Source organism: Delphinapterus leucas, chromosome 11 (assembly GCF_059928025.1).
Source record: "Delphinapterus leucas isolate spDelLeu-1000000601 "Yukka" chromosome 11, BTC_Dleu_Yukka2, whole genome shotgun sequence".
NCBI lineage: Eukaryota > Metazoa > Chordata > Mammalia > Artiodactyla > Monodontidae > Delphinapterus > Delphinapterus leucas.
Genome location: NC_143139.1, coordinates 39,960,098 through 39,985,983, shown reverse-complemented (window position 1 = coordinate 39,985,983; position 25,886 = coordinate 39,960,098). Strand labels below are relative to the sequence as shown.

General features: G+C 41.6%; 2 protein-coding genes across 9 annotated transcripts in view; both read left to right on the top strand.

Moving 5' to 3' along the window:
* Window positions 1–9,956, top strand: part of LIMA1 (LIM domain and actin binding 1) — an 82,926-nt gene extending 72,970 nt beyond the window's left edge. For all 8 annotated transcript variants that reach the window (XM_022572190.2, XM_022572187.2, XM_089920695.1 and 5 more), the window contains 2 exons: window positions 5,976–6,109; window positions 7,616–9,956. In XM_022572190.2, the coding sequence (XP_022427898.1) occupies window positions 5,976–6,109; window positions 7,616–8,624 (1,143 nt within the window). In that variant the 3' untranslated portion in view covers window positions 8,625–9,956. The remainder of the gene's footprint in view (window positions 1–5,975; window positions 6,110–7,615) is intronic.
* Window positions 9,957–12,975: 3,019 nt separating this feature from the next.
* Window positions 12,976–25,886, top strand: part of CERS5 (ceramide synthase 5) — a 35,133-nt gene continuing 22,222 nt past the window's right edge. Inside the window, exon 1 of the mRNA XM_022572191.3 lies at window positions 12,976–13,367. Coding sequence (XP_022427899.2) covers window positions 12,991–13,367 — 377 coding nt within the window. The 5' untranslated portion in view covers window positions 12,976–12,990. The remainder of the gene's footprint in view (window positions 13,368–25,886) is intronic.

The window sequence follows — 25,886 nt, the reverse complement described above, 5'->3', positions numbered from 1 at the left end:
TTAGAGGAAGCAGAGATGTAAGAGGGGAGTAAGGTTTATTGAAAGGAACAAAAAGTGAAGAAAGTAGCAAGAGAAAGCAAGTAAATGAGGGAGAAAGAACTGAGCTGCGTGATGGAATCTGCACATGTACTTAACATGACCCTCTCTTCTGGCCTCGAAGTTCTGCTCATGCTGGCATCAGCACTTTTTTTTTTTTTTCCAGTATCTGAAGTCCAACAAAGTAGCAAATGCCACGGGGTTAATTTCCTCTCCAACAGCAACCCTGCCCAGATGTGAGTCCTTGGGTTGTGGTTCTGGACGAAGAACAGCTAACAAAGCTGACTTGGCCATGGATTCTGTGTGACTGAGGGACTAGGGAAATTCTGTGGCTGATCTAAGAACTAAAATCTGTTCTCAAGTATATTTGAATTCTCAGTCCAGTCTTGCTTACCTCCCTCAACTGTTGGGCCAGATCTCCTGGTCCTGGGTTGGACCTTTGGGACTCCTCCTGATTCATACTCCAGGGTCTGAGGGGATGAGCAGTGTGCGAAGGAATGCACCTCACTTAGGTCTTCCTGGCACACCAGGGAGAGGAGATGGAGGAAAAGCTCCCTCTGCACCTGCCCCAGATTCGTGCCTGCCTTTTTGGCTCTGGTCACCCAGCAGTAGAATGCAGACAAGCCTGCTTGCACCAGACATACGCCTCAGGTTTTGAACATTGTATAAAGACTGGGGTAAACTGGCCTCACTGCCTGTGTTTGCCCATGGTCCAAAGCTCAAATGGTTATGGTGTACAGAGCTCAGGGTGGTACCCAATCACATCTCCACTTTATTTACAGGCCATTTATTTTCTCTTCCTCAAAGTTACTCTTTACATTCTGCAGGCAAGTATATAGATACTTTAGTGTTTATAGGAAGACCTGCTGGCATAACTGGTCTTGTGGCCATAGACCATGCAACAGAAGTAGTTTCTCAAGTCTGGGAAATTACATACAGCTAAGAATAAACTTGTTCACTCAGAATAGATTTGTGGGTCCCACACGTCCTGGTAAAACGTGGTCCCACACGTCCTGGTAAAACTGCTCCTTGTTTCCTGTCTGTTATTGAAAACAGGACATCTAAGGTAAAGACTCAATTCATTTCAAATTTTAGCTTAATAAAGTAAAAATACAGAAAACAAAAAAACACCCCATAAATGATACTGGTCTTTAAAAGTAAGGATTTTATCTATTTTGAACACTGGCTAGATAATTCAGTTGATGAGACTTGGCACTAATGAAGTTGACGTTGCAGGTTCCTTCTCAAAATAGATGTTCTGGGTCTAGAGCTCAGTGGGCCCTTTCGGAAGGATCAGAACCTTTCAACTCAAGAGACCCAGAGATCTCTTAAGCTTTATGCCCTCCCACTGAAATAAGTTACTCCCTAAATGTTTCTCCCACTGAAATAAGTTACTCCCTAAATGATAAGGAAGGAGATGTGACTGGCCCTGGGAACACCTACTGGTCTAGGATAGCCCTATCCCAGGTTCCTAGGCTGGTCCTGCTGATGGATGTGTAGAGAAAATATGGCAGCCTGCATGAGAGGCTGTACCCTCTGTGCCCTGTCCCTTCCTCCATGGACAGGGTAGGAGGTTTTATGCTATTTTGCAAATCTACCAGAATTGGGCTAGAAGGGCATCTAGAATCTTTTCTCACTACCTACATCATTACTGCTTTCTCAGAGCACTAACCTTTCCTCTACATGTAGAGCGATCTGCTTAAGGTGTGAATATCTCCAAAATGCTTTCGCAGAAAGCTAGGGGAAGGGTTAAGGCTGTTCAGAGCCAGCCCAACCATTTACTATATGGTGAAGAATTTCAATTTAATTACCCAGATATTTTGTACAAATTGTAAGGAGGAAATGAAAGGCCTTTTATAGTGTTCTATCTGAGGAATGGAGGCCTGACATCAATACAGATTTTTCTTTTGATTTCACTGTGTCTAAAGGCTAATTAGCTTCACCATTTATGGCCAGCTGCTACCTGCTCCCCTCCCACACACAGACATGTACCCCAACTGGAGCCTTCATTAGACTAAAAAATATATATGAGACAAGAGAGTGAAAGAATGTAGATGAAGTCATAAAAATTTATTGTAAAAAAGCTTCAAGTAGATGCTGATCTACAGAAGGCCTGTAACATCCCTCAGATGGGAAAGACATGACAGTGTTTAGGGACATCAGTTATTTATATGTTATCGCACTCGTTCCTGAATATCCTGAAGATATTATCTGCATATTTTAATTTGAAACAAAGTGAAGACTGTCATTTGTTCAAAATGCTGTGGTGAAATTATGTTCATTTGGGTTAGTTAGCATCTGCTCCCTTCCCCAAAGCGTTTCCTTTAGTTATGGAAATTTATTCCAGGACGATTGAGAAAATACTCTATTGGGTTGTGAGTTGGGAATTCTGAGTTTTAATCTTAATTCTTTTACTGGCTGTGCAAACTTCTATAACGCATCTGACATCCTGGTACCTTAGTTTCTACATTTGAAAAATTGTGAGGGAGGGGAGACGAAAAAACATCTTACTAACTGAAAAAATATATTGGAAAGATAAAAAATGTCTGACATTCTAATACTGGCAGTGTTTTAAAGGTGGCTATGCAAGTTCAGGCGTGCCATGACGGCCTGGGCAGGGTGTGGGCCAGGCCTACCATAACGGTAGAGGTTTGGGCACTGACCGTGCTTCCTGCTGTCTGAATAGACATGGGGGCGATTACAGAAAAGTGGCTGAGAGCCCAGGACAGAGGAAATAAAGGGAATGCACAGCCACAACCACTCTGACTTGGCATACTACCATGTTGGGCTCCTCTTGTCTTTATGATGCTATAAGGGCCCTTGGGCAGCTGCCGTATCAACCTTCATTAAATAATTTGAAAAGGGTGTATGGAAAAAAGGAAGAGGAATAATGGGAATCTGGTAGGTCTGGCGAGGTAGAAGCTTGTGGCTAGTCAGATATTTGAGCTAGCAGTCCATTAATTTGATGTTAAGGGGAGGAATGCCTTTTCACTTGTTGTGGAAGGCTCCGTTCAAGAGGGAGCCACGGGGTGGGGGGGTGTCAGGTGTGGGAGGTAGAAAGACACTAAAGAATTGTTAATGAGACACTCCTTGGGTGAAGGCTATAAAAGCTCTCTCTTCTGAGCTGGTACTCTGATCTAGCCTCAGGTAGATGTGAGTGAGGCTGATTTTGCCACGATTAGCAGTTACTTGAAAAAGAAAGAAAATGTGGTCTTATTCTTGGATATGAGTCTGTAACTGAGTTTCAGCTCAGCTGCAGAAAAAAGCCCTCCAGGGCACACCAAATGCTGTGTATTCATTGAAGGTTCCTGTTTGTCTCTTCCAGCTTCTGCTTCCTGCTCCCGGTACCTAGTTTCTGCTCCTGCCTTCCACTTTCCTCCTAATGTGAGCTCAACTTGCAGCTTTCTCTCAGGTTTTCCTTTCTATTCACTGGGCTGCACCCTTCTCCTACCGTGTGTTCTCTCTCTCTCTCTCTCTCTGTGTGTGTGTATGTGTGTGTGTGTGTGTGTGTGTGTGTAACAGAGGCATGCTCTGTAGGCTTCCAGCCTCCTTTAGCAGAATAATACCCATTTCCTCCTCTACCATGGGAAATTTCTGTCTCCTGCTCTGTCTTTAGCGACCAGAATGAGCACTTACTCTCCTAAGTATTATAAATACAATATTCATCCTGCAACTGAAAAAGATTTTCAATCTGATAAGTAAATACATTTGTCCTATTACTTTTACATTGTCTGAATTGTGATTTGTACAGCCGCTCTCCAGTGGCTCCAGTTGTACTATTATACCCAAATTTTATTCTGCCTTTTAATGGATTTCCTGTTTGCTAGACAAGGACCTAGTCCTTTTAGAGAAACCTAATTAAATTATGCAAGGATATCTCCACTTAGGTCCTATCTTGTTAGATAAGAAAAAACAATTTCGGAATTCCTTGGTAGTCCAGTGGTTAGGACTCCAAACTCTCACTGCTGAGGGCCTGGGTTCAAACTCACAAGCCATGAGGTGCGGCCAAAGGAAAAAAAAAAAGCAAGAGAGAGAAAGAAAAAACAATTCTACAGTGAGGTCCTACTGTATAGCACAGGGAACTATGCTCAATATCCTGTAATAAACCGTAATGGAAAAGAATATGAAAAAGACTATATATATGTAAAACTGAATCACTTTGCTGTACACCAGAAACCAACACAACATTGTAAATCAACTATACTTCAATAAAGTAAATTTTGAAAAAAGAAAAAACAATTCTGAGCTCCAAATAACGCCCTGATATCTGCCAGCAGCATTCGGTACAATACATTTGATCATATTTAAGTACCTCCCTTATGCCTGGTAAACTTAAGTTGTAGCTGTGGTCTTTGATTCTTTAAGTTTTTCTCTTCTACTCTAACCCTAGGAATGGAGGGGCTGCTGTTAACACTCAGCCCTCCTCCTTCATTTTTAAATTCTTTGGTGCTATTTGGGAGCACTAATTTTATTAAACTCCCTTTTATAGATATTAACCTTTACTTCCATTTTATGCCCATTTTCTACTCTCATTTTCTGTCCAAATCTACTTGGAAAACCATTCCTATTTTTGCTTTACTTCCTAGTGAATCATGTGGCAAGTGAACCAGCAGTCTGAATTTTTTTTACGGGTCTATTTTCAGATTTTTTAATCAAAATTCTGTCTTACCCGTAAGCTGGTTTATCTTAGGCTTACCTTAACCATTCAGGCCCTGGGCTTTGGGACTAAATTGTATTATTTACCACCATACCGGTCTTGGTGGCAGAGGCCACCAAGGTGCCTGAAAGAGCTTCCAGGCCACCTTAACTAAAGCTGCTTCTGCATTTACTGGTTGAGCTGTTTCTCTTGGGACAAGTCAAGAGTCACACACACCTAGGGACTTCTTACCCCCACCCCTAGTGGCCATGTAACTATTTCTTATCATGTAAAAACTTATGGTTTTGGAATTCTAGCTTTCATCAGTGCTAATACAACCTACTTTATGTAGTTTAGGACTGAGTTTACCAGCAACAGCTGTGCTCACCCCGCCCATATTCCACACTTTACAAACAGCTCGTGAATCCCCGTTGTGACTCACCCCCCTACCCAGTACATTAGTTTTATTCTCCATTTGGTGTTTTAAAAAGATTATAGAACCTGTAGCTTTATTGGGCTATGCTTTCTTCTGGAATCCTAATAAAATAGTTTGTGTGTCTTTTAAAATTCCATTTATGTGTCAATTTTGCTTTATTTAAAAATGTTATGTCTAGTGGATTGAGCAAGTCAAGATTATATGCAGAGGGGACTGAGAGATGCTTTATCAAAGTGTCTTTTATGAATATTTTAAAAAAGTCTCTATGTGTATAACTGAGTCACTTTGGTGTACAGCAGAGATGGGCACAACATGGTAAATCAACTCGACTTCAGTAAAAATAAATAAATAAAAAGATTTTAAAAGTCTTTTCCTACTTCCAAAAGCCAAATGCTTTCTCTCCTTGAAAGTTACCCCCTTCAGAATCTGGTCTTTAAAAAGTCTGTTCTGCTTCTTATTTGGCACTTGGATCAAACCATCAAACTTCTTTCTTCTGTATGTGATGACATTTTCTCCTCATTTCCTGTGCGTGGAATCATTTTGTGTGTACTTGTGTGTGTGTGTGTGTGTGTGTGTGTGTGTGTGGTGGTTTGTCTAAGCCTTTCTCTGCAGTCCAGCCCTAGCTCCACCCATCCTCAGTGGCTGCTGCACTTATGGCAGCCAGACAATCAGGGTAAGGAATTCAGGAGAGCCTCTTGGCTTTAGAGAGTCAACCGATAGAATTGCAGTAGGCTTACTGTTCCTCTGAGAATTGACAGACCAGGTAAGGGAGCCCTTAGATAACAAAGTAAATCCCGGGGCCCACTTCAGCAGAGTACTAACTCATTGCTGCCTTTGCTAGCTAAAGTTGTCCTTTGCTTTTCCTAGAAGTTTCAGGCACCTGCAAGAGAGACCTGCGTGGAATGTCAGAAAACAGTCTACTCAATGGAGCGTCTCTTGGCCAACAAGCAGGTGTTTCACGTCAGCTGCTTCCGTTGTTCCTATTGCAACAACAAGCTGAGGTAAGCCAGACAAGAACAAGCCATCTCTCTGTGTGGTTGGACCTCCAGAGGGAGTCTTTGGTTTTTAGAACACTGGTACTAAAACCTGTGGTGCTAATAGTGTGTGCTGTTGAGGACCTCTGAAGAAAGTAAAAAGTACCATTTAATGACAGGCATTTTGTATCAAATTATAATGGTGTTTAGAACTTCTTGGTACTCTCACATGTTAATTTACATGTTAGGACCGAAGCTTAAATCATGTAAGTTGCAGGTAACTGCCCCTGTGACCTACTTTAGCAGAATGTTTTCCCTTGGTATCATAGAATCATACAGTTCAGAAATCTCAAGAGGATACTTGTTGAAGCCCTTGAAATTATCCCAAACACTATATAAATGGTAAAAAATAGCAATAATAATAGATCCTGAAGGGCATATATTTTTCTGTATATTGTTTCATTTTATTTTCTGAGAAAATAATTATGTATCATTTCTTCCAAGTTACTCAAAGTATGGATATAAATGTGACAAATTGGGGAAATATTCCATATTAACTCATTTTAACCGTAGAGCCTTGGAGGAGGAAGTAACCAGGATGTCATTTCCTCCAGCCTTCCTTCCAGAGCAAGCACCCTTTCCAGCATACTGTTGAAAGATGTCCTGGCACCTGCGTGGCACTTCTGCGGGGGTTAATACCCCACTACAGCTAGTTCCAGCGTTAGCGCTAGCTTGAAAACTTTCCCTTCTGTTGAGCCAAAATGTGCCTCTGTAACTTCCACACAGTGGTTCTTTTTCTGCCCACTGTATTTTTTTCTCCAGAGCACATTTTTCTAAATTTTTGAATTTTTATATTTCTTCTGTGGAAATGCTGTTGTTTTTATACCCCCCTTTAAAATGTGTTAACCCTGCGAGAGACACCAGATGTCCTAAAGGCCTGTCCAGCACTCTTGTTAGGGTAGACCGACTTCTGGCTACTGCTCACCATTCTCCTATTAACCATAGCTTTCCTTTATTTAATCACTGATGTCTACTCAGTGCCAAGCGTTGGCAGAGCATTCTACCCATTCCTGTAAAAACATGCTTTTAAATTATAACACAAATGGGAAACTAGGAGGGAAAAGATGCAACTTTTTACAAAGGAATATCATTAAAAGTAGTTATAGGTTAGAAATACTTAGGAAATATATGAATGATCAGACTAGGTGGGACTACCTAGGGAAGACTTCCTGGAAGAAGTAACTTTTTCAACAGTTTTGACAGAGGGGAGTGAAATCACTTGAAAATGGGAGAATGTACCAGGTGGAAGAATGTCTTGTGAAGGTTCAGACCTAGAATTGAGCATGTTTTTTATAAGGATAATAAAACAAATGTGTTTAAAAGGACACCCTCAGTGACTGATGTGCTTTTAAAGGTATTTTTCTCACTTAGCATCTTCTGAATATACTGGAGTTGCCAGGTTTCAGCCTACTGGTGTAAATAAGAGAATACATATTTGTTAACTTTATGCTCTTTTTTTTTTTAAAACAACAGTCTAGGAACATATGCCTCTTTACATGGGAGAATCTATTGCAAGCCTCACTTCAATCAACTCTTTAAATCTAAAGGCAACTATGATGAAGGCTTTGGACACAGACCACACAAGGATCTGTGGGCGAGCAAAAATGAAAACGAAGAAACATTGGAGAGACCAGCCCAGCTTCCAAATGCAGGGGAGACCCCTCAGAGCCCAGGGGTAGAAGATGCCCCCATTGCTAAGGTTGGTGTGCTGACTGCAAGTATGGAAGCCAAGGCCTCGTCCCCGCTGGAGAAAGAAGACAAGCCAGCTGAAACCAAGAAGTTGAGGATTGCCTGGCCGCCCCCTACTGAACTTGGCAGTTCAGGAAGTGCCTTGGAGGAAGGGATCAAAGTATCGAAGCCTAAGTGGCCTCCTGAGGATGAAATCAGCAAGCCTGAAGCTCCTGAGGATGTAGATCTGGATCTGAAGAAGCTAAGACGAACTTCTTCACTGAAGGAGAGAAGCCGCCCGTTCACTGTAGCAGCTTCATTTCGAACCTCTTCAGTCAAGAGCCCCAAAACCTTGTCCCCATCTATCAGGAAAGGCTGGAGCATGTCAGAGCAGAGTGAGGAGTTTGGAGGAGGTGTAGCAGCAGAAAGGAAACAAACGGAAAATGCCAACGCCTCCGAGAAGAATGAGAGTGTGGAAAAAACAACCTGGCCAAACAAGGGATCTAAAGGAGAGGAGGCAGGAAGGAGAAGTAAGGAAGTTCACAGTTTTGAGATGGGGAGTGAAAATCTTATAGAAAATGGTGCAAACTTAGATGAAGGTGATAGAAACCTTCTCACACAGCAGTCTTCACTAGAACCCAACTCTAAAAATTGGTCTAGCTTTGCAGATAACACCTCCACTAAAGAATTCACTACTCAGAATCAGACATCCCAGGATGTGGGATTCTGGGAGGGAGAAGTAGTCAAAGAGCTCTCTGTGGAGGAACAGATAAAGAGAAATCGGTACTATGATGAGGATGAAGATGAGGAATAACAAATTGCAATGATGCTGGGCCTTAAATTTATGTTAGTGTTAGTGAGCCACTGCCCTTTATCAAAGTGATGCACAAAACAGCTGTCTTAGCATGAGCTGTAATTTATGTGGAAGTAACTTTGGAAAAGAGTTCTTGCTTCAAAAAAATCCCATACTGTGCAGCTTAAGTGAACCAATTCTAAATGCTAGATAACATTACTTAAATCCTCTCTTTTAGCAATGATGATATACACAACTGCTTTAAGGTCTTTTGGGAGTTGGGAGTGTGTATGTGTGTGTGTGGGGGGGGAATATTCCAACGGATATAGTCCAGCTTCCATTGTACTCCCAAAAGACAATATGAAAATGGAGAAATGATTAGTACGTTGTTACGCTAAAAATTCAATTGTGGAATTTGGAAACATGCAGAAGGGATTTAGGGGCCTAAACGTTGTGACTGAATGCACTTTAGTATAAAGGGCACAGTTTGTATATTTTTACATGAATACCAATTTATTGTTTAGTATTCCTCTGTTAAGAGATCAAATATTTAGTCTTTAAAAAAAATTTAGGTTAATTTTCTTACTCTGATATATATGGGGAATTTACTGCTTGCTCCGATATATATGGGGAATTTATTGCATCCTGCTTTCTAAACAACATCCTGAACCGGATTATTGAGATATAGCATAACCATCTTTTTGGAGCACCTTTTGAGCACCCTTAGTGCTTGGAGAGATTCATCGTGTCCCAAATAAGCTATGGTATTTGCCAATGAGTTTGACTACACCCCCGAGTGATTGCTTTCTTCTCTGGTGGTATCTGTGCTTCTCATAATTTACTGTAAGCTGCAATATTTTTATAAGATCTTTTGTGTTTGCCATGTTGCATATTAGAGCAAAATGATGAGTTTAAAGGAGGAATAACAGAAAAAAAAAAAAAAAAGCCTTAAACCACTTGAGCTCAGATCCCCAAACCCTATATTCTACTTCTGATATCCCCTTCCTGGGACACTAGTTTTTTAATACTTATAAACTCTGAAATGTATTGATTTTTATGGCAGACAGTATTCCTAGGGTGCAATTAAACCAGTTATAGGCCTTTTTTGGGAGATGGTTTTCTAGTATTAAGGTTTTGGAACAATATAAACTTGAGTACAGTCGTTGTACATAATTGATATTCCAAATTGTATGTTGGGGGAGAGAGGTGTTTTAAGGTATAGGCTTTTCTTTATACTGCATTTTTAGAGATTTAGCTCTGATATTTTTTAGAGATGTAAAATATTCTGCTTTCTTACAGTCTTGCTTACTCTGAAACATTTTTATTCAATAAAGCTTTTAATTTACACTTGAACTTTTCAATGTTCCTTTTCCATTATTATTTTACATCGTTACAGTCTCTCAGGACCTGCTTTTACCTTAGCAGTTTGGGTAGAAAAGGCAGATGGATCTGATGGGTATCAAGTGAAGAGACATGCAATGTATACTTCTCACCACTAGGTGGTGGTGTTGGGCTGATCTTAGGATTTCATCCGCCTAGAAAACATTTTTCTTGAAAATTGAAAGCAACTTGGCAAGAGAATTATTGTGTTCATTCAAAATGAGCTGTTTGTTTTACCAATTCAAAATGCAGTGGTGGTTTTTTATTGTTAATTGTACTCCGCATTTAATAATTTACCTTACAAATATACCTAAATGCTAAATGGAATTTCCAAATGCCTCTGCTGAAAATGGACTTGTTTTCTACCCTGGGCAGAGGCATAGTTGGTTGTTTGTTTTCCTTGCTTGCAGAGGCAACTGCCCCAATTAAGGTACCTTTTTTAATGGGAGTTTAGATTTCCTTGGAGATAGAAATGCTTTTTGAGTCATCTGTTAACATTTTCCAGGGTCACTGTGTGTTCCAGCATCTTGCCTGGTCTTCTAAGTGCTTGTCCGGGTACTACTATCTGTTCTTGGCCCCAGCACAGGCTGAAGTCATTTAGAAAGCCCTGTTCACTGAACAGTTAATCCAGAAGTTCCTGCTGACATTTATAAAATATCCAATCTTGGCTTGTGTTTAGCTACCTTTACTCTGTGACTCACTGCTTGCTGCTCTAACCCATCCACATTGTACTCCCTATATCTACTAACCTTATACAAAAAGTCTGAGTGCCTATGGCTGGCATTAATGGGTATCAGTTGAGTATGTCACCGTATATCAGGTACTTGGGGGCTGAGATTACCCTTGGAAGAACTCCTTCCTGTGCCTTTCAAGGGCTAAGGTAGACATAGGTACAGACCGTAGAGACAAGAATTAGCTCCATAATCAATATAATAAAAGGATATTCTTATCAAGAGAATGACCAGATAACACTAAACATTCTTAGAAAACAAAAGAACCTACAGCCAAATAAAAAGGGCTTATCATTTATTCTCTCAGCTCTCTAAATGAAGCAACTTGTTGGACTATGTCAATGTTGACAATAGGATGATGTGAATTTTTCTGTTGGTAAAGCAGGAAAAGGGGCCAGCTTGGGACTTGAGATGGTTAAGGAGACTCTGTCCATGACTGCTACAGGGGCCAACTTAGTTCTTTTACCAGCTTGCTGGTCAGATCACTCCTGGCCAAAGTGAAACCTGTACTAAATTTGCTTTCATTACGTATTTCGTCAGCAATATGTTTTCTAACAATCAAGAGGTTGAGAAATGGTACATATGTGTTTTTCTGGGAATAGATCTTGAGACCAAGATCATTGTGTGTTGGCCTCTGCATGCTAAGTTAGCATGTTCTTTGTTCCTTGGGGCTCTGCTTTGAATTCCCGTGGGATCAGAGAGAGTTTACTTCTTTTATTTATTTATTTTGGCCACACCACACGGCATGTGGGATCTTAGTTCCCCAACCAGGGATCAAATCCATGCCCCCTGCGGTGGGGGCATGGAGTCTTAACCACTGGACCACCAGGGAAGTCCTGTGAGTTTACTTCTTTTAAAACGTATCTTGAATATAGGGTAGTTACCATTAAGCTATTTCTGGGTTTGGACAAAAACGGCTTCAGGCAGTGTGGTTCTCAGACCAGCAGCAGTGGCATGACTTCTGAGTTTGTTAGAAATGAGAAATGCACATTCATGGGCCTACCCTGAACCTCCTGAATCAGAATCTCTTTGGATGGAGCCCAGAAAACTTTTAGCAAACTCTCCATGTGGGAGATGAGAGAAGCTAATGTCTGAGCTGTGGCACACTAAGGTTTGAGAACCACTGAACTAAAGCAGACCTTCTAGTCTACTTCTTAAGGTGGCTCCTTTTTTTTCTTCTTCTTTCTCTCCCTTTGAAACTCTTTATCTTCTGCTGCAAGCATGCCTACTAGTATAAAGATACTCTGTCTGTCCTTGGACAAGATGAGTTCTTTAATCTTTTTTCAGATCATTCTAGGTAGCCTGTGGTAATTAACCTTGTAGCCAGGTTTGAACGGTTGGCACCCAGGGTTCAGCGTTCTCCAGCGGTTGAGGGACAATTTAGAATTCAATGTTTTGAAGGTTTCTTGTCTATGGCTCCCCTCCCTGTTTATGTTGATCCACAAAAGAGTTCAATGTTCAATGTGGACATCTAAAGTTAAGGAGTTTTATAGGATAAAGCCTCAGGGCTCTGGAATCTAAAGACTTTCTAGTTCAGAAGCTCAGCTCTACCACTTGTTTATATAGCCTCGGGCAAGCTGCTCTCTGGACCTCAGTTAACTCATCCATAAAATAGTAAATACCTACTTCACAGAATGAGGAAGTTAAATAATGTGTGTAAAATGTTCAGGGCAGTACCTGGCATATAGTAAACCTCATTAAACATTGGCCATCATCTACTTTTCTTTTTCCTTTAATATTTTCCTTTGGATATCTTCCATTTCCTTTCCCCATGAGAAGAATAAAAGGATTTTTAAAAGTCAATTTTGAGGGATATACAAGGACAGGGGGTTGAGATCATGGAGGGGCACGAAGAGAGAAAAAGGGTGGGGAGCAAAAAGAACGCTGCTAGTAGGCGGGACCAGCTGAGATGGCGATAAACCCTAGTGAGAGATGGGGGCTGTGAGGGAGGGGGGAGAGAGAGCGAGAGAGAGGTATGGCCTTCCAGGGAGCAGGAACAGCTTAAGCTGGCTGGACTGAGAAGAATGTCCCCATAAGGGAGCTATGCCTGAAATAAGGGGTGTAGCCGTAGCTGGACGGGAGAGGGAGGAGGAAAATCTTCGCCGAAACCGGTAGCAAAAAGGGGCGGCACGAGCGTTGAGTGCTTGTGCGGGGTGGGACCAGGACTGGGTGGAGGCGGGGCGGGAAAAGGAGGGGCGTGGCCAGGATCGGGAGGCGGAGTCCCGAGGAGAGGCGGCCGGGGAGGCTGCGGTGAGGGAGGTGGGCGGGGAGGCGGGATGGGCGGTGAAGAAGCTGGGCCCCGCAGAGGAGGCGGGCTGAGACGTGACGGGGACAAGAAGGGGCCGGAAGGGGGCGGCCGCCGGTCCGGCCCCGCCCCGGGGCCGCCTCCCCGCGGGTTCTGTTGGCCGTGGCGGCAGCTGAAGCTGTGGCGGCGGTGGCCGCGGGGTGGGCGTAAGATGGCGACAGCGGTGGCGGGAGCCCTGGGCCTGCTGTGGGGCTGGCTGTGGAGCGAGCGCTTCTGGCTGCCCCAGAACGTGAGCTGGGCCGACCTCGAGGGGCCAGGCGACGGCTACGGCTACCCGCGGGCCCGGCACATCCTCTCGGTGTTCCCGCTGGCGGCGGGCGTGTTCTCCGTGAGGCTGCTCTTCGAGCGGTGAGAGCCCGCGGGCGAGCGGCGCGAAGGGCTGTGGGCGCGGGCTGGTGAAACCGGCCCGGGGGGAGAGGCGGAGGTCGAGGACCGGAAGACGAGCTGCAGGGAAAGCCCGGAAGTAGGAGGCTGGGAGAGCCCTGGGCCGCGCGCGGGATGCTCCGAGGGTGGCCTAGGTGGTCGTGGAGCCTAGGTAAAGACAGCGAGTTTGGGGCTTGGACATTGAAAGAGTGAGAGTCGAAGGGGACACTGGACCCATTCAATTTGAGAGCCCGGGGTGGGTGTCTCATGGGCCTCTCCCCAAGCTCCAAGGATTCTGCAGACCAAGAAACTGCGAGCTGCGACCGAGAATCCGAGGCGGGAAACAAGAAAGGGCTGCCAGAACCAGAACTAGTTGGGGTCATGGAAACTGAAGGGTCGGCGCAAGAGCCAGACGTTCCAAGCCGAAGAAATGGGTTCATGGGAAGATAAGATTTGTGAGGGCACTTTAGTTCCAGATAGTTGAGGGGCACAGGATTAGTTAGGCCCTAAGCCTTGGTTCGTCACACCGCATGGACGCGCGCGCGCGTGTGTGTGTGTGTGTGTGTGTGTGTGTGTGTGTTTCAATAAAATTCTGCCAGAGCCCGTAAGAGAGTAGAAATCTGGTAGGGATAGGGTGTGGTGGAGCCTGAGGCTTCCAGAGTATGGAAAGGTGTCAAATTAGTTGCAGAACAGGCCTTGGAGGCCTGAAATGGAAGGAGGAGTGGTCATGTTGAAAGGATGGAGAGCCTTAGGGCGTATGAGACAACAGCTGTATTGAGACAACAACTGTATTGAGACAACAGCTGTATTGAGCCAGCTTCTAAGTGACCATGTGTTCTTGACAAAAAGTGTTTTCAGTTTTCATTGAGTGAGCGGCTCCTGTCTGCTGTCTAAGATAAAGATATCCATTGAGGACTTGCTGTGGTGATTTTACAATGTGGACTTATAGCTGTGAGTGATTTTGATCGAGTCTACTCATACCCCGGGAAAGGTGACTTCTTTCTGCATAGGTCTCAGGTAACGAGGATGGCACTTTGACATCTTTTGTTCCTTTGGCCTATAGAGCAGGAATGCCCTTTCGAGGATGGGACTATATTGCAGATAGACTACTTTGTTACTGTCTGAAAATCTAATATTATCTGTTTTGGATTACTTCTTTGATTTGCCTACTATTTCTAACACAAAAATCTTTCAAAATATATATGTTTCCCACCATTCATCCATTATTTAACAGTGTTTATGTATTGTCGTCAAAGTGCTGTGCCAGAAGTTTAAGTATAGTCATTGTATTAAGTATTCCTGGGGTGGAGGCACAAACCGCTTGTCCCTCTTAGGAGTAACCTAGGTCCAGGTACTCTCCACCTTCGCATCTGTATATGAGAGCAAAAAAAAATAGAGAAAGACAGTATAATGACTGAAAAGGAAAATACACAGTTCAGGAGAGAAAAAAAAGTTCATTGTCTTAGGAAAAGATTTTCTGCTTTTCATATAAATATATACTAATATGGAAATTTCCCCAAGTTAGTGGTAACAGGAACTAGCTTGTTGCTTCTAAACACTCATTTTATATAAGCTTGCATATATCTTCATATTTCCCAGGAGTGCCCCCAGGTGACTGTGAAGACAGACATATCCCCTGGCACAGCCACTGGAAAGGATCCTTTTTACCTGTGGGAATTCTATCTGAATGTTTCTGTGGTGCTCCAGTGTCAGGGGAGAAGGGATGGATGGGAATACTGATGTGAAAGCATTCTAGCATGATGTTCCTTGGCTAGTAAGGACATGTACCTTGTTCATGTCATGTTTGACCTTAGGAAAGTTTAAGCCTAGAAGCAGTCTTGCTACTTCGTTTCTCTTTAAGACCTGCGACTTTAGTTAGCAATAGAAATTACAGCTGGATTACCAGTTCTTCTCTTACTGTGCTGCACTTCCATAAAGGTAATAGAAGTCACTAATTTTAGAGTATAGAAAAAGATATCAGAAATATTGGTTCATTTATTCTCTTTCCTACATTTTCTCCTTTCTCAAATCCTAACTACTTAGTTTCTAAAAAGTGATTCATATAATAATCATGAACTGTAAGAGCTAGAACTCCAACCTCCATTTATATAAATAGTAAACTAAGGCTTAGAAACATTTTGCAGCTTTTCAGAGGCTGCACACTCACCTGGGGGAGGAGATAGAACCAAGATCCAGAGTGTTTTCCCCAGCCCCATTCTCTTTCCACTGTATGGTGTGGCCACTTTTCATATTCCTTAAAACCCCCTTTCAAGAGTTAAGATTTAACCTGCCGTTCCTACTATTCTAGGATTTGGAGAAGAAATCCATGTACATCTTATTCTTGGTTATTTAATATAATGTGTTTGACCTGAAATTTGCATTTTTTGCTTCAAATTGTTCTGCATATATTAATATCTTACACTATACCCTTTGATAAATTATCTCTGTGTTGTTTTAAGAATATCCTAAAGAAAAAATATAGAGTTTACAGTTTATCCTTACTTTCTCTTTCTTATCAACCACACCAAGCATTTGTTTATTTTATTATTATTATTTTATAATTTTATTTATTTATGGCTGTGTTCGGTCTTCCTTGTTGCGTGCAGGCTTCCTCTAGTTGCGGCGAGCAGGGGCTACTCTTGGTTGGGGTGCACGGACTTCTCAATGCGGTGGCTTCTCGTTGCGGAGCACGGGCTCTAGGCGTGCGGGCTTCGGTAGTTGTGGCACGTGGGCTCAGTAGTTGTGGCTCAAGGGCTCTAGAGTGCAGGCTCAGTAGTTGCGGCGCACGGGCTTAGTTGCTCCGACGCATGTGGGAGCTTCCTGGGCCGGGGCTCAAACCCGTGTCCCCTGCATTGGCAGGCGGATTCTTAACCACTGTGCCATGAGGGAAGTCTCCATTTTATTCTTTAAGTTCCCCCATTCCCTGGAGAGCTGTAGCCTCATCTGATAGGGACGATTTGAAAAGCCACCTGACCATATATTAATGTATCTAGCTATTTCGCTAAAGAACTGCAGATAGGAGATTATTACCTACCCAAGAATAGAGGCTTTTCCTTTGTGGGCCTCTGCTAAGTGGTTGCATTATGGTGGGCTGCACCTTGCAAAATACCTTCGATGTGGCATGTGGTCAGTAAATTCTGATTGAATGTTTGAGAAGGGTCCACCCTCGTCTACTCAGATGCCCAGAGGAGTAACTGGAATCTAGATCTTCAACATGAAATAGATGTTTGGCTTGACTGAGAGAGACAAAACTATAATTCCTTTGTTTCTGTTAAATTTCACCATACAATATTTGCATGTTGTGCACCTTTCTGCAGTTTCTTTTTCTTTTTCCCCACCCCCCATGCACACACTCATGCTACCCTATACCCTATCAAAAGAGAAATAAGAAACTCTTCCACCTGTTCTTTAAAACTTCTTTTAATATCACATTGATGACTGAGACCTGAGGGAATGAATAGTCCAAGCTAGGTGTGCCGTGTCTTACTTAAATTGGATCTTAAAGATAAAATTGTTTGAAATTTAATATCTAGTCCCTGAGCACTTATTCCTTGGGATCAAGTGTAAGCTTGAGACTTAATATTGATATCATCAGAGCTACATAGGCTCATTTATTTTGAATATGGTATTGCAATAGGAGCTTTATGTTGCCAGGAGAAAATTGTTTTGTGAATTATACAGGAGATAGATTAGAGCTCTCCTTACTGCTCATTCATTATTCCAGTCCCCTCTTCTCTCCTGTTACTTCCAAGGCAACCTCACTGGCATATCTAAGGAACTTTCTCAATACCATTCTCTGGCACAGGGGACTAACAGACTCACTTACTGGCCTATCTTATAACTAGAAACAAGAGCAGTGACTCACTTTTTTGTGCACATTTCTTAACCACTCATTTCATCTTCCTCTTGTAAACCTTGCTAACTCTGCTGCTTGCTGCCTTTTTTTTTTTTTTTTTATTTCCTGTTCTTCCCCACTTCTGCCAAGTGGAGGAAGAAGAACCTTTTTCCTCTCCCTGACAGACCTGCTGCCTTCCTTCTAGGTCCATGTCATGTCACAACATTGTGACCCAGTATTAGTAGGTCCTCCAGACTGGAGAGAGGTGTTGGGAGGAATGGACATAGCTGCTGGCTAGGTTGTAAGGGAGATTGCCCATTCCACTACATCCCTAAAGGTATTCTGTTGGGCCTTATTGAATTGTAAATCACAGAATTAAGTCAGGTTTGCAGATCCAGCAGAGTGAGATTGAAAAAGATGGTCACATGGCTCTGCCCTTATCTAAGAACCCACCTCTTAATAAGCGCCAGATGATCAGAAGCCTTATGTGTCCCTCTTCTCTCCTGGAAGAATTTCCCTAGCCCTTTCTGTGCAGTGGGTGTTGATGCTCTGCAGACAACCCTGAATACTGTTGTGACTGAGGTCAGGTTCCTGGCTTACCCCTGGAGACAATATATTTGTCACAGAAAAGAAACATGTCAGATATTTTTGCTTTAGCCCCTTCCTGATTCAGAAAACTAGGGTCTCCTAGCTGGGTAAAGAAGAAATTAATGGGGAGAAGAGGAGGCATCAAGTGAACTCTGTACCTTCCTTATAGAGTGGGGAGGGGGAGATGTACCTATTTTGGCTTCTTCACCAGAGGTAGTTTTAGGCAGATAAAGCTGCTTTCTAAAGAATTCACTGAGTTTTGGGCTCTTTGTGGTTGAATCCACTCCTACTTTATCTTTGGGGAAGTTAATTGAGGTGTTGCTGCAAAAGGAGTTAACCATAGTCACTTCTAACTAAAAAAAAAAAATCTGAAACTCGTTTTCCTAGATGCAAAGGCAGTTTTCCTAGATATGAAGAATTCTCTCTGAATTATCTAGTACTGTGGTTTCCAGTATAGGAGCCACTAGCTAGCACAGTAGCTACTAGCTTTTGGGGATTTCAACTGTGACTGGTCAGCACTGAGATGTGTTCTAAGTGTAAAATACACACCCGATTTTCAAGACTTAATGCAGGGGAAAGAAATGTAAACTATCTCAATTTTTAACATTGATTACATATTGACATGATAATATTTTGGATATATCGGGTTAAACAAAGTATGTTATCAAAATTAATTTCACCTGTTTCTTTTTTACTTTTTTTAAAGTGCCTATCAGAAAATTTAAAATTATATATGTGGCTCACATTATTTCTATTGAGCAGTGCTGATGATAGTGATTCAAATAAGTATTAATAACCAAGAAGAGAATTTTAATGTAGATTCACATTTATTTTTTAACTATTTATTTTTGCTGTGTTGTGTCTTCCTTTCTGTGCGAGGGCTTTCTCTAGTTGTGGCAAGCGGGGGCCACTTTTCATCGCGGTGCGCGGGCCTCTCACTATTGCGGCCTCTTTTGTTGTGGAGCACAGGCTCCAGATGCGCAGGCTCAGTAGTTGTGGCTCATGGGCCTAGTTGCTCCGCGGCATGTGGGATCCTCCCAGACCAGGGCTCGAACCCGTGTCCCCTGCATTAGCAGGCAGACTCTCAACCACTGCGCCACCAGGGAAGCCCGTAGATTCACATTTGATTTATTTTTTATTTATGCGTTTTAAAAATATTTATTTATTTATTTATTTTTGGCTGCATCAGTCTTAGTTGCGGCCTGCGGGATCTTTCATTGCGGTGCACGGGCTTCTCTCTAGTTGTAGTGTGTGGGTTTTCTCTCTCTCGTTGTGGTGCGCGGGCTCCAGAGCATATGGGCTCTGTAGTTTGTGGCATGCCAGCTCTCTAGTTGAAGCACGCAGGCTCAGTAGTTGTGGCGCGCTGGCTTAGTTGCCCCGTAGCATGTGGGATCTTAGTTCCCCGACCAGGATCGAACCCGCGTTCCCTGCATTGGAAGGCGGATTCTTTACCACTGGACCACCAGGGAAGTCCCTGATCTTGTTTTTAAGCACCAGAAGGTGATTAGTCCTGAGTATATTGGACCGGGTTTTAAACAGTGGGGCTTTCTAAAAAATTATAGTAATAATGGGATTTTTAAAATGTAAATCATTTTCTGAATGATTTAAATGACTAGTTATAGTCTGTTTTGAGTAACTGTCGATTAACAGTGCCCTCTAGCCAAGTATTGCTCTGGAGTTTTTTTCTTCTGCATATATTTCCTCAGTCGAGTAGTTAATGATGTGTAAACAAATAAGTTTGTCAAGTAGTTCATTGTACATGAGGTGCTACACAGCCCTGATAAGGCAATGAGAATAATCAAACTATTGTATTCTTCTCAAAACTATGGAGTTTCTTGAAAAGAGTATATATCTTGTAGTCCTTAGTTCTGGGGTAGTGTCAGCATTTGTAAGAAGTCTCAATTATAGGCACAAAGGGTCTCAAACTAAATCAGATTGTTGTGGTTGTGTTTTAATACTTCTTGGGGAAATCTCCAGTTATAGACTGAAGTTAGTTAACTTGAATTTCTACTGATTCTCCGGAAATCATTGACCTCCTACATGTAGCTGGTAGGTTATCTGATGACCCAGGAGGACAGGTGGCCACATTTCCTTGAAATGCTTTACCTTTTAGTTGAGAATTAAGTTTTTACCCATTTGTTCATCTGTTCATTTTTCAACAGATATTTATTGGGAGCTTAGTATATGCCAGATATCAAACTAAGTGCCAAGGGTAAGAAAGTAAGTCATGGTGTCTACCTGCAGGAAGAGAGCAAGAAAACCAGTGGTTAAAATAGAGTGTAATGAATGTATGCACAAGGTTAAGTCATGGGAATTTGGAAGAGGTGGATTCGGTTCTTTTTAACAGTTATTAACTGAAATACAGACTTAATGTCCCACTAACAAACACTTGTTTCTTGAATTATGAAGGATAGTAAAAACTTCTTAAGAAAGAGCTTTTTGTTAACCTTTTTCTCTAATCCACCTCTTATTCAACATGCATGCATTTGTGTTCCTACTTTAAGCAAATGCATTAAGTAGTATAATTACTCACCCATTTAAAAAATAAATATGTTTAATGAAAGAAATGTGTGTAGGTAGTTAGAGGAGTTCTTTAACAGCGAGAATCTTAGGGACCTCCAGCTGTTCTCCAGCCATACTTGGAGAACTGCTGCTACTTGCTGCTCTATAGCAAGTAAAATATTCATTAGCTACTGTATAATAAAACTACAACTTAGTCTTAAATTAGTTTGTGTCTGTGAAGCATTTTAATATACTTATATACTCTAAGTAATTCTTATTATCTCATGACTTACTTCTCTCATAATAAGGTAAGGTGTAAGCAGAATGCTGATCCTTCTTTCTCATCACAGTACCAAGTAGGTTCATCAGATTGCACAGTTATTAGTCATCTTAATTCTTTAAGGCCCTCTTATAGGTCTAAGTGAAGATAACTTTGATGGAAATGGGAGAAGGAGTGAAGAATAGTCTGGTATAAATCCACAGTGTATGCCTTGTCATGGCTTAGGATAGCATAAAGGTTCTCTTCTTTTTAGTTTGTTTCTGCTTTGTTTTAAGAGCAAATTGGCCAATGAAAAAAAAAAGTCCTTAAAAAAACCTGCAAAGATTACTTGCACACCGACCATGCAAGAAATGTTGGATTTGGTGGTATGGGTGTCCTTGAGAAGTGTAGTACCTCGTACACAACAAGCACATATGTGTACAACAAATGTGTATAACACATTTGCTTGTACATAGCAAATCCTGTCCTCTTAAGAATTTACTCAGAAAAAATACACTGATGTGCATGCATATGTATAGGGAATATACAAAATAATATATGGTTGGGAATCAACAGCACGTAAGTGAATAAATAGTATAACTTAGTAATTCTTAAATGTTTTGTTCTCAGCATTTTTCTTTTTTTTACTCTTAAAAATTATTGAGGATCCCAAGGAGTTTTTGTAGATGTAGGTTACATATACCTCTCAATTTTTTCATATTTGAAATTGAAATCGAGACATTTAAGAAATATATTTATTATTTCATTAAAAATAACAAAAATAGGACTTCCTTGGTGGCGCAGTGGTTAAGAATCTGCCTGCCAATGCAGGAGACACGGGTTTGATCCCTGGTCCAGGAAGATCCCACATGCTGCGGAGCAACTAAGCCCATGCGCCACAACTACTGAAGCCCACGTGCCTAGAGCCAGTGCTCCGCAACAAGAAAAGCCACCGCAATGAGAAGCCCGCGCACCGCAAGGAAGAGTAGCCGCCACTCGCTGCAACTGGAGAAAGCCCGTGCGCAGCAACAAAGACCCAAGTAGCCAAAAATAAATTAAAAAAAAAAAAAAGCCTATTACATGTTAACATAAATAACATATTTTTGAAAGATAATTTTCTAAACAAAAAAATATTTAGAGAAAAACATTGATTTTATATTTTTGCATATCTCTTTAATGTCTTAGTAGAAGATAGCTGGATTCTCCTCGCAGGCTTCTACATTCAATCCCTTCTGATATGTTGTTTTGGTTGAAGTATATAAATAAAAGCTGGCTTTACACAGATATGTTATTGGAAGGGGGAAGTATTTTATCTTTGATACTACACCAAAACACAAGGAGTAGTTTCTTAAAGGTTGGTTAGAATCTGAAACCATATCAATGAGCTTTCCATTCATGTTAAAATCCACTGGTGTCTTACACTTTGAATGGACATCATGTATTGGTCACTTGAAAAATACTGGTTCACTAAGTTATACAGATATCCTAAATGTCAATACATTTCATTATACAGTATTAAAACATCATAGTAATCTCACTATAACAATCTCATCAGAAAAACCTTGAAGTATTGGGACGTTGTCAAGCTTAAAGGCAGATATATGGTCTCTAAACTTCTAATTTTCACTTGAAAACTTGAATTTTATCAATGGCAAGAGTGTTTGTTTTTTGAAGTGACAGGCTTATTTCATTCATTTTTAAGAAAATGTCTCTGAAATACCCAGTTCCTGAATAACCGTAGTTTGTCTGTCAGTCATTCTTTTGGGTAAAAATGGTGTTCTTTGTAAGACGTGATTTTAGTTCAGCATATAACTCAATCAGTCAAACAAGTGCATTTCTTTGAGACCACCGTATCCTTTGGTATGCAATAAAAGTGCTTTCTGTGTACTGCCCATTTTATCACAGAATACTTTTAAAAAATGTACTCAAGGGTTGGCATTTAATAAAATTAATCATTTGTATTGCTTCATCAAGGACATTCTTTAGTGAAACTGGCTTTGTTGTTGTTGTTAAGTAAGAGGCTATAGCAAAAAAGAATACAATAACTACTACTGCAGTTTGGTGCTGCTGCCCTGATTTGTGCTCAGCTTCCATAAGTTTACCCACCATTGCTTTTTTTGCATCTTCATTGTAAATATCAACACCATAACAAAGGCAAATGTCTTAATATCATTACGAAAATAGTTTTGGCTTTATGAGCCCCCAGAGAGTATCTCAGGGATGCTGTGGGGTCTGTGGACCATACAGACTCTCTGCCGTTATTGAATGAGATCACCCAGGGTTGAGAGTGTAGAGTAAGGTAAGAATCTGCATAGAACCGTGAGGAAACACTGTGTTTTAGGGAAAGGCAGAGGAAAAAGAAACCCAAAAGAAGATAAGAGGTATGACAGCCATAGAGTATTTGATAATATCAGTAGTTAGCATTTAATAAGTACATACTTTATCCCAGGCACTGTTCTAAGTACTAAACACTGAATCTTCACAGTAACTTTATGAAGTAAGTAGATACTGTGGTTATCCTCATTTTACAGATGAGAAAACTGAAGCAAGGAGAAAGTTAAGTAACTTGTCCAAGGTGACCCAACTAGCAGTGCACACCACGAAGTCTAGTTCTACTGCCAGAAAGATAGAGGGAGAAAACTAGGAAGAGTGTGACAGAAAGGAAGCTAACAGGAAAGAGCATTTCAAGGGGGAGAACATGCTCAATAATGTCAAATGGCACTAAGTGGTCAGGTAAGATGCAGGCCTGAAGAGCATCCATTTGATTTCACAATAAGGAGATCATTGACGACTTTGGCAAAGAGCAGCTTCAGTGAAGTATAGGGACAGAAGCCAGATGAGAGAGAGAGGAAGGTTGAGGAATGAGTGGGAGTTAGAAGAGAAGTCATGAGAAGAGAACTTTTTCAAGAACTTTAGTTGTGAGGTGGGTGAGAGCCAGAGGGCGTGAGGGACAGGAAGCGCTGTTTTAAGGTGGGAAAACTTGAGCATGTTCAACGTCTGATGAGAAGAAACAAGTAGAGAATGAAGCCAAAGGTAATAGAAAAAAATAGGAATAAATAGAATGAAATTTCTAATCAGGAAGAGAATGGATATAAAGCACAGGGATATTAGTTTTAGATAAAGTGGTTCTGATGCAGGAAGTGAAGGCATTCCCTTCTCAGCGGAGATTCTTGAGAGTCTTAGCTATTTCCTCTTCTTTCTTCCTCCTCTTTATATCTTTCGCTGCTATAACTCATTACTATCTTTTAGAGTCTCCATTTTATTGGAATTTCTTTGGTGAAGGTTACCACCGGTCTTCAAATTGCCAAATCCATTGGATACTGAAATCCCTGTCTTACCTAATCTCTACCTCATTTGATACAACTCCACCTCTGACATTCCTGTCCCCTAAATTCACCTTTTATGTTGGTGTTTCCCAGTATTCTGACCTTGGTTCTCTTTTTAGTTTAGATTCCTTTCTTATGTAGTCACATCCACCCTCACAATTTTAGCTACCACCTATATTCTCATCCTCTCACTCTCTTTTTTCCTCTTTTTTCTTTCTCATATCTTTGTGTCTGTGCCTGTGTGTATGTATCTTAAGCCCTTTTTCCAAGCTTATTTGCCTACTAGACTGTTGCATTTCAATGTTACATGGGTACTTCAAATTCAGCATACACACAACTCATCTTTCACTCCCAAATTTGCTTTTCTTATCTTATTCTCTACTTGGTTGAGGCTCCATAATCAACTTAGTTTCCCAATCCGGAAACATAGAAGGCACCCTTGATTTTTCCTTTTTTTTTTGCCTCCTACATCTATCCAGTCACCAAGTTCTATCGGTTTCACTTTCTCACCATCAGTTGAATCTAACCTTGCCTTTCCATTTCTATAGCCTTAGTTCAGTGCTTTATTACTTATAGCATGGATTTTTTTTACAATAGCCTAAAGCCTTTCAGTGACTCTCCATTAACTACAGGATAAAGTTCAAGCTTAGCATAACATGCAAGGTACCTGTGACCTGGCCCCTGACTACTTGTATAGTTTTTTCCCCTGTCATTATCACCACCTCCATTCCCGATTTGTACATTGTATACTTCTCTAAGCGCTTTCTTATCTCTTTGATTTAGTACATGCTGTTCCCTCTGCCTGAGTGTCTTTTTTTTTTTTAACTTTTAAAAACTTATTTATTTATTTTTTAACGTCTTTATTGGAGTATAACAGCTTTACAGTGTTGTGTTAGTTTCTGCCGTATAACAAAGTGAATCAGCTGTATACATACGTATATCCCTATATCCCCTCCCTCTTGCGTCTCCCTCCCACCCTCCTTATCCACCACTCTAGGTGGTCGCAAAGCACCGAGCTGATCTCTCTGTGCTATGCAGCTACTTCCCACTAGCTATCTATTTTACATTTGGTAGTGTGTATATGTCAGTGCTACTCTCTCACTTCGTCCCAACTTAAGCTTCCCCCTCCCCGTGTCCTCAAGTCCATTCCCTATGTCCATGTCTTTATTCCTGTCCTGCCCATAGGTTCATCAGAACCATTATTATTATTATTATTTTACATTCCATATATATGTGTTAGCATACGGTATTTGTTTTTCTCTTTCTGACTTACTTCATTCTGTATGACAGACTCTAGGTCCATCCACCTCACTACAAATAACTCAGTTTCGTCTCTTTTTATGGCTGAGTAATATTCCATTGTATATATATGCCCCATCGTCTTTGTCCATTCATCTGTCGATGGACACTTAGGTTGCTTCCATGCCCTGGCTATTGTAAATAGTGCTGCAATGAACATTGTGGTACATGACTCTTTTTGAATTATGGTTTTCTCAGGATGTATGACCCATTGCTGGGTCATATGGTAGTTCTACTTTTAGTAGTTTAAGGAACCTCCACACTGTTCTCCATAGTGGCCCCATAGTGGCTGTACCAATTTACATTCCCACCAACAGTGCAAGAGGGTTCCCTTTTCTCCGCACCCTCTCCAGCACTTATTGTTTGTAGACTTTTTTTTTTTTGCGGTATGCGGTCCTCTCACTGCCGTGGCCTCTCCCGTTGCAGAGCACAGGCTCCGGACGTGCAGGCCTAGCGGCCATGGCTCACGGGCCTAGCCGCTCCGCGGCATGTGGGATCCTCCCGGACTGGGGCACGAACCCGTGTCCCCTGCATCGGCAGGCGGACTCCCAACCACTGTGCCACCAGGGAAGCCCTGTTTGTAGATTTTTTGATGATGGCCATTCTGACTGGTGTGAGGTGGTACCTACTGTAGTTTTTTTTTTTTTTTTTTTTTGCGGTACGCGGGCCTCTCACTGTTGTGGCCTCTCCCGTTG